Consider the following 12608-nt stretch of genomic DNA (forward strand, 5'->3'; position numbering starts at 1 on the left):
TGAATGCGCACTTTCATCTGGTTTGACACGTTTTTGTGGACTTTTATGGACCTTTCTGTCTCGGGCGCCATAGACCTCCATTATTTGAATGTCAGCAGACAGCAAGAAGCCTCCCAGATCTCCAGATGCATTTGAGATATCAAAAAAGGACTCCAGAGTGTTGTTCAGCATGGGGGTGAGTAGAAAATGAAGGCTAATCATGTTTTGGGTGTACTATTTTAACTTTAGAACTTTAAGGTTCTATCATTACCACACCAATATTGATGTGGGCAAGCAACACCTGCTCTTATGTTTATGTATCTCAGTAGAGACGGTACTCTTTCCTCCACTCGATCCAGTTCCAATCAGCCTCCATTTTAGTTTGCTTAAAGCACTTCTGTAACTCTGTGGTTTGGTTTGGACACCAAAGAAGATCCTGGACGTTTAGAGAACTCTCTTCAGTGACTCCTCTATAGGATTAATCTGTGTCACTGACAGGTAAATGGCAGGAAAAACATTCTCTGAGCCATCAAACCCAAGACAGGAACTGTTTTGATAGCTGCATACAGGGAAACATTAGATCAGGGGTCTCCAACCTTTTTAAGGATGAGGGCCACTTCAACTGTACTGAGTCATAGGAAGGTTACCAATACTGACCCATGAACTGCAAGGGTCAGAGTTCACCTTAAAGAAGTTAAGGTAAACTCTGACTCTGGTGAAGATTCCCAGTCGTCCAGGTCATAGTCATTCCATCAAAATTAAAAAAGTTAAAGGGGTTTCCTGAATGGAAAGTGAAATGTCTTCAAACTTGGAAAACAACATCCAGTGGTTTGTTTTTTAACTTCTTAAAATTTTCTTATTACATTATAAACATATTTCTTTTCATTTCTAATTTTATTTTAGACATTGTCATTTTGAAATGCTCTATAAATAATTAAATACAGGTGCAAGAGAAAAAAAAATAACATTTCAAATTTGTTTGAGTTGTTCTATTTTTAGAAGACTCTGAGGGCACCCCATGTGGTCTTTGAGGGCCTCTCGGTGCCCGCGTTGGTGACCCCTGCACTAGTTCTTCGTTCATAATTGATCTTGCACATTAACATTAAACTAACCTGTCCTGTTAAATACCATAACTTCCAAGTAGCAGCATTTATTTTACTAATATTGTTCCAGTGCTGCACAAATTGCAACATATTTTGTGTTTCAAATACTTTTTAGAACTACGTTGTAATGCATGTGTTTAACCTGATCGTTAACCAACCAACTGCCTAAAGTACAGTTGTATGCATACTACCCCTCAATATCATCAACTGAGAAGAAGTTTATAGTGCTAATAAAATGCTTTCTGAAAATGTGTAATTTAAATAATTGAAAGCATTTATCTAGTTAGGATGACTGCTTCTGTTATGAGTTAAACATTAAAGCAGTTTTTTTTCCTTCACTTTATTAAAACTATCATATAACCAAGCTGCCTACTTCTTTTAAGCCTAACATTAGAACTGTAAAAACAATGCATATTATTTATGATAAATTATTTATATATGTTGTTGAGAGATTCAATGCGCTGCCAAAAAAAGTGAAACACTGAATCAAATTGAAAATTTTAAACCAGAACTCCGCTCAGCGGGCTTGAATTTTAAGACATTGATCAGAAAGTAGCACTGCCAAGCTCAACTAAAAATTGCAAAATTTGTCCCTAAAAAATACTAAAGTCAAAATGTAAAGTAGCCATCCACGAAGATACCCAAGTAAGAGTAAAAGCTGTTTGAAAAAAGGTGACATTTATTTGAATTATTTAAAAATATGATGATCAGACATACAAAAATAAAAAGATGTATGTGCTTCTTTATAAGAGGATTTCTAAAACGATGACAAAATAACCGTTACAGACACATTATTTTCCAAATGAGTGATTTTCCAACATAGGATTTACGAAACTTTCAATAAAGTAAAGTACTCCCAGATACATATCTTCTGTTTTCTCTATATTCATTTGATCTCTACACTTTAACAGATAGAAAATACTATCAGAATAATGAAAAACTGAATCACAAATGTGCATCTGTTGCATTTGTGGTTTAAATTTTTTGGGTCTTCATTTAGTTACTCTCAACTATAAAAGAAGCAAACCTTCATGATGATAATACTCAGGTAGAAAGTACAGTGCGGTAACTCAACTTCTAAAAGATAGAGTTCTCCAAAAGTTAACCAAATGTAAACTGAGTTAAGATAACATTGCTGTACCGAGTTTTGATTATAATGAAACGGATATTATTATTAAATGCATTGTACCTGTCGAAACCTCTATGCATATTAATTAGATCGGAAATTAATTAGGTCCAAACATCTACTCCTTCAATATACAATTTCTAGTAGAACCTCTGCAGTTTATTATGTCGTCTGAATATAAAGCTACTTCTTTTTAAATGACTAATGTTTGTTAGAAAAAAATAAATAAAAAGTTGTAGGATTTTTTTTTTAGATAATACCATTAATAGTTTTTATTATTATTTTTTTTAAACTATCTTTTTTTCCCCCACTTTCTATTAATTGTTTTTCGTTGGGATATTCTGTTTCATGCAGGTGTCAGTTTTTTGGAGGGCAAAGAAGACATCCTGGAGGACTGGAGGGAAAAGTTCCTAAACACATATAAGGTAGGTCTGAAACAATATGGATCTATTCAAATTATATTTGACAAAGAATGGGGGAAAATTAATTCAGCAGGCAGAGAGAATACAAATAGTCCGTATCTTGTGAAAAAGGAGGATACCACCTGTTGGTCCCCCTGTATGTTGAAGTTTGTTTACAGTATTATCATTCTGGGCTGCTGATATAACACAGTATGAATCAGTGCTTTGGAAGAGCACGGATGGCTGTGAAATGTTTGGAGGTTCAAGACCGGTTCTGCCACAAGGTTTGGCATCCATTCCAAAGCTACTTCACATTTCAGAGTTCCTGTTTAACACTCACTTTCGACAGGATCTGGTTACCAAACCTCACTGGCTCTTCTATTGTCAGCACTTCTGATAATGTTTTCTACAACATTTCTGGGCAAATTTTATAGTTGCCGGTTCGCTTTAATATAGTTTTGTATTTCCTTTTTTTTTTCTTTTTATTCCTTACCCCTCTAATAAAAAAAAAACAACTCAGCGGGGATGAATCCATCTTGGTAATGAACGGCACACTTTATACTTTTTTGTGTGTTAATGGTGCATTATTCCTCCATCTTAATTGAAAGAAACTGTTTTAAATCAACACTAGCAATGGTTTGCACACATTTACATTTTAGGAAACTATTTAAATGTCAGTCAAGGATCTGAAACTTCTGGGCAAGAAGAGTTTAGAATTTTTCAGTCTACCACAGAGGAACCAGGGAAACTGGTTGGTTTTTGCCACATTGAACATGAAAAAAGTCACAGTTGCTTACTAAACTAACATTTTCTTTCCATGCATTTACAGTCACATTTTACAGGTGAAATTAAGTCTGATTTTTTTTGTGTCTTTTCAGACTGGGCTGATGTTCTGGCCATTCATGCAGGTAATTATTTACATATTATCTTCACAAAATAATTTCAACTCCAGAGTCTATCAAGGAATAATTGTGGTTAATTCTAAGGTTTTAAAGAGCACGCATCACTGTTGATTCCAAGAAGGTGGTGTTTTTGTAGCCTGGGTGCCAGTCCGAACTTAGTCCCGCCCACAAGGTTTGAGTTCGGGGAAGTTCGGTCTGGCTCTGCTCCATAGTAGCGCGAGTATTATCGCCCACTGTCAGGCGATCCAATCAAATTGTCAGGGCGGACTTTATACGATGATGGACAGATCACCAACAGTAACGTAATCAACCACGTGACCAATGCGCGCTTGGGTGACAACAATAATGGCTGCCGCTGGAGAGTTTAGGTGAGTAGATTCTGCTATTAGGGCTGTTCTAGAAGATATCGACAGCAAATTAATTTTAAAAGAGGAACAGAGAAACGCGATCAAGTCTCATCTTCTTATTCTAGGCGTGAAACTGCACGCTTTGATTTTTGTGGACAACAACTATGCCTCGCTTAACATACGTCACGCACTCCGTTGCTCTTATTGGTTGTAGGTCTATCCAATTGAGTGCAGAGGCATTTTTTTTCCTGGTTCGTTCGAAACACGCCCCATAATCACAGCTCTATGGAGCAGTATCAGACTCATATTCTGACTAGAATTGAGTCGGACTACGTCAGGCTAGTGTTTTTGTGTCTGTCCGAAAAATGTCTCCTTGTAACTGAGCCCTGACTGAAATGATTTCCAGAAAATTATTTTCATATTTTTGATTAAGCCAAAAGCTTAACAATATATATATATATATATATATATATATATATATATATATATACATTTATTTATTTATTTTTCTTTTCAGGTTTGAGTTTTTCATGTAAAGCTTTTAGATTATTTTTGCCCAGAACAGATTTCCAGTAAAACATGTTCTCTGGATCGTGTCTGAATGTGGCCTGAGCCATTGGACCTGGATGCATCCTGGACACTTTCCCACATGTATTTAACACCTTCTGATCCTTAACAGATTAACAAGGGGGCAGATTAACACCAAGGAGACAAAAGCCTCTAAGTCACAGAATTAAATGGTTACCAGATATTTGTAAAGAGTTGCATTATAGAAATATTCCTAAAAGCAAAATCCATGTGAGTATGTAGTGCGGACACTTAATAAATTTATAAAATGTCTAAAACTGTTCAAATAAAATTAGATCCTAATTCAATTCTATTTATGTAGCACCAATTCCCATTACATCGTCTAAGGATGGTTTAGAGAGACACAATTCAATCAGATCACACAGTCAAATTGGTAAAACATTTTCTAAGAAAGAAAAACAGCTCCTGGATAGAATGTGGCGATAATAGATATTCAATGGCATTATGTTGCATTGAGTCAGTTTTTATGTCAGAGGGATTAAAGAGAGCTCATGCAGTTAGTCACAGTATAAGCTGAACCCATAGCTATGTCTAGCAGAGAAACAAGACTAAACACAAAAATCAGGCCCAACTCTATCATCTATAACTGAATTTGCTGATGGTAGCAGCACGGCTGATATTTCTCTCCAGGATGGTGTCAAATCCAAACAAGAACAGACCAGATGAAGCTATCGATCTAACAAATTCTGCAAAATGGGAGAATAGAGTCGGAATGAAGCAGAATAATGACAAGGGGTCCCTATGTCCTCCAGCAGTCTAAGCCTATAGCAGCACAACCACAGAGATAGCTAAGGAAATCCTGAGCCCCTCTAACTAATAAGCTTTATCAAAAAGGAAAGTTTTAAGCCTACAATTAAAAGTAGACAGGGTGTCTGCCTCATGGACTAAAACTGGTAGTTGGTTCAACAGGAGAGGAACCTCATAACTAAAAGATCTGCCTCCCATTCTACTTTTAGAAATTCTAGAATCCACTAGTAAACCTGCAGGAACATAAGGAACAACCATATCTCTGATATCAGATGGAGCTTGGCCATTAAAGGCTTTATATGTGAGAAGGAGGATTTTAAGTGCCATTCTGCATTTAACAGAAAGCCAATGAAGAGAAGCTATGATAGGAGAGATATGATCTCTCTTTTTAATTTTCATCAGAACTCTGGCTGCAGCATTTTGGATCAGCCGTAGGGTTTTGACTACAGTTTGTGGACTTCCTGATAATAAAGGATTACAATAGTCCAGCCTTGAAGTAACAAATGCATGGACTAGTTTCTCAGCATCACCCCAGGACAGGATATTTCTAATTTCTGCAATATTCCACAGATGAAAGAAGAAAATTCTAGAAACCTCTTTGATATGCAATTTAAATTACAGGTCCTAAACAAAAATAACACCAATTTTCTTCTTTTTCAAAGACTCTGGTCCAAAGGCTATAACTTTCTAAGAGTATATTATGATCATCTGTATGAAATGCAGCAAGGAGATCTAACAGGACAAGTATAGATCCAAGTCTATTATCTGAAGCCATGAGAATATCATTAGTGGAGGTGGAAACCAGTGGGAATACTTCCTTAAATAACTTGGTTGGAACTTGGTCTATTATACAAGTTGAAGGCTTAGATGAACATAGTAATTTTGGTGACTGAAAGTTGAACTGGATCAAAACAGTCCTAACCGAGTTCAGGGGTGCCAATGATCTTATTTTTAATATACCGGTAATCAAACTTATCTATATAGAATTCAAATAGCTGATTACTGGTAAAAGTATGGTGAATTAAGGAAATACTTAATGGATACAGAGGTTCAGAATTAAAAGTTGAGTAAACGTTACTTGGCATCTTGAATTTCATGATATTTATAAAAAAAAAATCTGTAATTGCTTTTATCTGTAACAGAACAGGCCCAATTATTATCTTTGAAATGTATTTGTTCATTTGCTTCTAAATAATACACTAAAGCACAAACATGGAACAATTAAGTAGCATTTTTCAAGTGCCGTTCTGTTTAACAATCTGAAACCAGAAACTCTAGCTAGGCTGCATACAGCTGGAGGAGGCTCTACTCTCTCTGGTGCTTTCTCTAATGTTCCTGTTTTAAAACAACAGCATCTCTAACCTGATGCGGGTTATCAGCTTCTGTCTATGTGTGTCCATGCAGTAGTGTTTCCCATTATAAATGGTGTCTGTCTCCCCAAGTTTCTGAACTTCGCCTTGGTGCCTCTGTACGTGCGAACCGCCTTCACCGGCTGCTGCGCCTTCATTTGGGCCACCTTCCTCTGCTTCTCACGTCAGACCGGGGATGGAACAGCTGGAGCCGCTCTGGCATGGATGTTCCCACCTAAAGAGGATGCAGCAGAACCGTCCAAAAAGGAAGAAGACTCAAAGCTTAAGGTAGAGGAAGCAGCAGCATCCAGGGCTGTAAAGTAGCAGAAATGCCTGTTGCTCTAAAGGGATGAAAACAGCGTGTCTGAAAAGGGAGCAGCAGGTCAAGCAGACAGGACCTGCTCTCTTACCTCTCATGGCTTCGTTTTACAAAAACCTTGTGAGACCCGTCTGCTAAGGTCTCACTGATGCTGCAAACACCCAGTGAATGAGTTCAGGTTTTACATTTATGAAACATAAATGTAAACAATACGATCAAATCCTACTTCCCAACATAACGCTGAGCAATCAGCATGTTTTTCTTTTCTTTTAGCATAAACTGTTGTTTCACTTCCAGCCAAACAGCCTTTTGCTCATCTGAACAAGGTTACTAGTGCTGACGATATTTAAGAGCTCATCAGCTTAAATCGACTGACATGATACTAACTGCAAGGTGCAACAAGGTTTAATTTCCACTATGTGGAATGGGATTGAATTGATTTAATCGGACATTAAAATATCACACCCACCCCTCTATACCTCTTCTTGTCTTAGCTTTAGCACGTCCTCCAAGCAGTCTCCTCAGTTTAACAATAGTTTCCCTTCATACGGCGTTAATTTACTAGTGTCCTATTGAGTCTTCTGTATGGGGAGCCTTATCTTCTATAATCCCAAGGTTTAAATTCTGTATTTTAAAAGAGGAACTACATGCAGTTTAATACAGTGAATCACTGCAGAAATGAATGCTGAGATCCAGCAGTAAATCACTGCGAAAAAATGCCATATCTTGAATTTATAAGATGTGCCGAAAGGTTTAAGTGTCAAAGAGTAGCAGAAGATCACTGGCTGCTTTCTCTTTATTATGTCATGTTTTATACATGTTTGTACTGGTAGGTACTTTTCAGCAAAATTTTCTTTTTGTTTTATAGGAAATACTATAATTTTATAAGCCTAACCACCTCTAGACAACGACTGAAATAGTACAGTTGATAGTTTCCATGTGGAAGGTAGTTTCTGGTTAATTTCCATTTGATTTAATAAGTTTAGTTGAATTTCCAAATCCCTCCCACCTGTTCTTCCAATTCACATGAATTCCATTTGATATTCTGCTATTTTATATCTCCATTCTGCATGGGGTTGTTTTACCTAGCTTGTTTTTTTTAAGACACAAATCTTCAGATCCTGCTGTCATTTTCTGCCCTGACAATGTTTTAGTTCCTTTTTCTTCTTAAACTGTAGAAAAATACCCACTTCTGTTTTATTTTAATATTGTGGAGAAGATATTAGCATGCGATGTTATGTGACTGTAACATTTCATGTGTCTCATAATTGAGTAAATATTGTATATCTTTGAAATGCAAGGCAAACGCTACACCTGTTTGTGTTATTTATATTTAAACTGCATCCTTGAAAGTAAAAATGTATTATTTGTAAAATGATATTTTTCCGGATGTTTTCTTGCTAAGGGAATATTTGTGTGGAGATTTAAAACACTGGAACATAAATGTCATAAAAGTGAATTTTCCCTTTCCTAGCAGCTTATTTAAGGTTTGGTTTGCACAATTAAAGCTCTGACTTTTGTTTATGTAGATTTCCATAATAACAGATTGGTGCTATATTTAAAATGATTTGATCTTGTCTTGCATTAGTTGCACTAATTACAAAGGATTATATTATGGATGGAATAAATTAAACTTTATTTTGACTCATTGTGTTTTTTATTGGGTTTATATAGAGAATTGCTCATTTACTAATTTTAGAGCAAAGGAGATTGCCGCCTAAATTCAATTATTTATTAATGATACATTAGTCCAGGCGTAATCAATCAGGACAGGGGAGTCCTAAGTGCTTGAACACAAAGCAACTGGAAAATATCAAAGCAGATAACAGCCTGTATTCTCATATATTAGTCAGGGGTTCCCAAATATTTCTGTCTATGACCCCCAAAGTAAAAGAGCCAGACTGTTGTTGCACGCCCAGAATGAAATTATTGCCTTTTCTTTTTTAGTTCAATGTATTTTTGATTGATTTTATTATAAAACAATAATTAATCAGATGTCTAACTCTGCATTTTATAATTAATAGTATATTTAGTTATGTGATCAACAAATTAACAAATTCTTACATTTTATTATTTCATGATATCTCTGTGGTTTTGGGATTTTCAAATTAATTAAATTAATATTTTGTCCTTATTTTACTAATGTACATGGTGTCCAATCACGATTATTCAGAAATTCATGTCCTCCACCTTATTGTTGCACAAAACTCCACTTTGGGAATTAATGTAGTTAATTTTCATACCTTATGAAGAATTTACCAGTTACTTCCCCTATGCTAAATGATTACGTTCTAGAACTTACAGGAAACTTTCACTGAACTAGATATTATATATAAAATATATATAAGATAGTTTCTCATGTTATAGTACTGTAATACAATATTGTAAGCCCACTAAGAACTGGAAAGAAAAGATAAGTTATAGAAAAATTGGGGTAAACTTTTTTTACATAAGCTCCAGAAAATTTTAATAAGCTAAATGGAGTATGAGATTGTTGCTGATGAACATGCAACTTTTAATTCTGATTTGATTACAGCGGATTTTTTATTTTATATTTTTTTTAAGTAAGTATTAAAAAAAAAGTGATATTCCTGAATTATGAGTGTTCTCCAAAGACCACCAACATCATGCTTTCTTAAATCACAATATTTCACTTTAGTCCAAATGTATTCATTAACCATCGAGACAGAACTTCAGGAGCTAACTCATTATTTCCTCACATTTTAGTAATGCAGCATGCAACTATATCCATTTAAATACTTTATAGTTTTTTTCATTTAGATGTTTCACTCATTTTGAAGCCATTTGTCTACGTTTCTAACTTATTCAAACATTTAGTAGGACCTGTCTCTTTTTTTGCATCAGTAACTTTGCTGATGATGTTGCATCACTGACAACGCCCCTCATCAGATAGTCATCCAATTAGGTGACATTCATCATCAAACCCTGCAGCCATGCAACACTACCACTTTTCTAACCTGAAGTAGATATTTATTTAGCTACTAACTAATTATTTCAATTACTCTTTAGAGTTATTTGTGATTTTAGATAAAGTGAAATTAACATTTTAAACAAGATTTGTATGTTTTTTTATCAGAACAAAATAATATTTAAATTAACTAGATTAAGTAGAAATCTCACGTCATTCAATGCAGGCTGGCTCCTTGCTTCTGTAGCACCCATAAAATATCAAATAATGAGCAACTGCCCTGTTTTTGTTTACCCATTTTTTCTCTTCCCAATGAAAAAACTTGCTGGCCACCCAGTAAATTTGGTCTACAACCGCTCCTGATCTACAACTACAGCTAAAGGGAAAGTTAACACTCAAAATATTAATGTAATTTACCAAACTAAGGTAATGTTTAAATGTTTTACACCTTTCTTTGTCTTTAGTTATCTGTTTTCAGAGAAAGGTGCAGATAACGCATGTGCTGCGCACATAGACTTTCTGCTTTACACATTTTCTAATCCAAATGCTTCACTGTAAGTGTGTGTAACACAGCTGTTTTATTTTTATCATCGCCACCATCACCGTCATACGGAAGGGGATTAGGGCAACTGAAAATTTTTAAAAAGTTAACTGATTTTTAAATTTTACTTCTGTATAATATGAGAAAAAAGTCAGAATTCTGACTTTAATCTCAGAATTTTGGATCTTAATGTAGATGGGCACTATGAAGGAAGAGATGTGGGAGCACTCAGCTTCACTGACAAAGATTTGAGTTGTTTGGGAGGGCCAGAAACACATTGGTGGAAAAAGAAGGAATTAGGTGACCTTTTACGTGCCCAAGGGTTCCCTGGTGATGCTATTTCATTAATGGAAGAGCAGAAGGTGATTAAAACAAGAGAGCTAGTTTAGTCTTTAAAACATACATGGCTATGGCTTGATAAGATTAAAGCCAGAATTCTGAGGTTAAATTCAGAATTCTGGGGTTAAAGTCAGAATTCTGAGAAAAAAAAAGTCAGAATTCTGAGATTAAATTCAGAATTCTGATTTTTTTTTTAAAAGTCAGAATTCTGACTTTAATCTCAGAATTTTGGATCTTAATGTAGATGGGCACTATGAAGGAAGAGATGTGGGAGCACTCAGCTTCACTGACAAAGATTTGAGTTGTTTGGGAGGGCCAGAAACACATTGGTGGAAAAAGAAGGAATTAGGTGACCTTTTACGTGCCCGAGGGGTCCCTGGTGATGATATTTCATTAATGGAAGAGCAGAAGGTGATTAAAACAAGAGAGCTAGTTTAGTCTATAAAACATACATGGCTATGGCTTGATAAGATTAAAGTCAGAATTCTGAGGTTAAATTCAGAATTCTGAGGAAAAAAAATTATTCTGAGATTAAAGTCAGAATTCTGAGATTTAAAGTCGGAATTCTAAGAATAAAGTAAAAATTCCGAGATTTAAATTCTGAATTCTGAGGTTAAAGTCAGAATTCTAAGAAAAAAAAGTCAGAATTCTGAGATTAAAGTCAGAATTCTAAGGGGGAAAAAAATTCAGAATTCTGATTTTTTTTTTTTTTTTTTTTTTTTAAAGTCAGAATTCTGAGTAACGTCAGAATTCTGAGGTTAACCTTTTTTTTTCCTTTTTTTTCAGTGGCCTAATCCTCTTTCGAGCCATCATGATCCTGGAGTTAGTCCGTGTCTCCCAGGTCCCCTCATCCCCGCCCTCACTGCGCATGCTCCCTGCATCCCTTACATCTGTTCAGGATTTGAAGCCTCGGCTGAAGATGCTCTCAGCGTCTCGGGTTCGCTGGTCGCTTGTCACCGGGTGAACACTGACTCATCTGGAGAAACACAGACAAGGAGGAGAGGGTACAACATTTACCCCAAGGCTCCCGCTTGCTTCCCGGATCTTTCTTTTCCTCTTCAACATGGAGCTGAAGAAATCTTTGTCGGACACGGAGCGAGCGCTCCGCAGCTACGGCGCCGTGTCGGAAACGGCGTGGACGACGGACAAAGGTGGGTAAACATGCATCCTAATGTAGTGATGTTTTTAAACTCCAGCTAATGCAGACCAGCGGGGCTGAGTGGTTTTGTACTTTTGGCCATAACAGCGTTCAGAGCAGCCAGATTCAGCGCTGAAATGGTTAAAGTGTGACTCACTAAAGGGGTTTGATGAATCGTCAGCCTGACGCTGCTTCAGTGCCATTAGGGCCTATTACTTAACATAGCCTACAGGAGTAATAAGCGGCTGTGCATGGGATTAAGCCAATAAATGTCCCTAAAACTTCTTCTCATCATTGCAATAATGCAACACTGATTCCTACATTAATACTGTCTGCATGATGCATCTCTCTGATCAATATGAATGTGTCAGCAGCCAGTTATATTTATGGAGTTTGCATGGGGCTGATGACTCAGACTGACCGGAATAATAAGGATTTACAGCAGCTTTGGTTTACATAGAAGAAACCCAAAAAACTTCACAATGCAGGCTTGTGATGTTTGGAAACTATTTGAAATTAGATTCATACTTAATCTTAATTGCCAAGAAATGCACATTTCTATCCATACTGAACATCAAAATAGTTTTATGTAAATCTTGTAACAAAATAAACCAGTCTCCATCGCTTGAGTGTTTGAACTGAGCTGTACTGCAAAAAAAAGTTATGTTTGTATATTTTTTTAATGAGCTTTACCCTGTTCTAGAATCTAAACCAATAAAGACTGATGGATGAAACATTTCCCACCTGATATATATCAGGTGGGAAATATATATATATATATATATATATATATATATATA

At 35.9% G+C, this 12608-nt stretch overlaps 2 protein-coding genes across 2 annotated transcripts in view; both read left to right on the top strand.

Moving 5' to 3' along the window:
- mpv17l (MPV17 mitochondrial membrane protein-like) overlaps window positions 1-8477 on the top strand; it is an 11645-nt gene extending 3168 nt beyond the window's left edge. Inside the window, exons 2-4 of the mRNA XM_015393348.1 lie at window positions 2563-2633; window positions 3488-3517; window positions 6636-8477. Of these exons, the coding sequence (XP_015248834.1) occupies window positions 2563-2633; window positions 3488-3517; window positions 6636-6866 (332 nt within the window). The 3' untranslated portion in view covers window positions 6867-8477. The remainder of the gene's footprint in view (window positions 1-2562; window positions 2634-3487; window positions 3518-6635) is intronic.
- A 3087-nt stretch (window positions 8478-11564) lies between these two features.
- LOC107096610 (chromosome unknown open reading frame, human C16orf45) overlaps window positions 11565-12608 on the top strand; it is a 13645-nt gene continuing 12601 nt past the window's right edge. Inside the window, exon 1 of the mRNA XM_015393343.1 lies at window positions 11565-11821. Coding sequence (XP_015248829.1) covers window positions 11734-11821 — 88 coding nt within the window. The 5' untranslated portion in view covers window positions 11565-11733. The remainder of the gene's footprint in view (window positions 11822-12608) is intronic.

This window comes from Cyprinodon variegatus, unplaced genomic scaffold, assembly GCF_000732505.1.
Source record: "Cyprinodon variegatus isolate N-32 unplaced genomic scaffold, C_variegatus-1.0 Scaffold638, whole genome shotgun sequence".
Taxonomy (NCBI): Eukaryota; Metazoa; Chordata; class Actinopteri; order Cyprinodontiformes; family Cyprinodontidae; genus Cyprinodon; species Cyprinodon variegatus.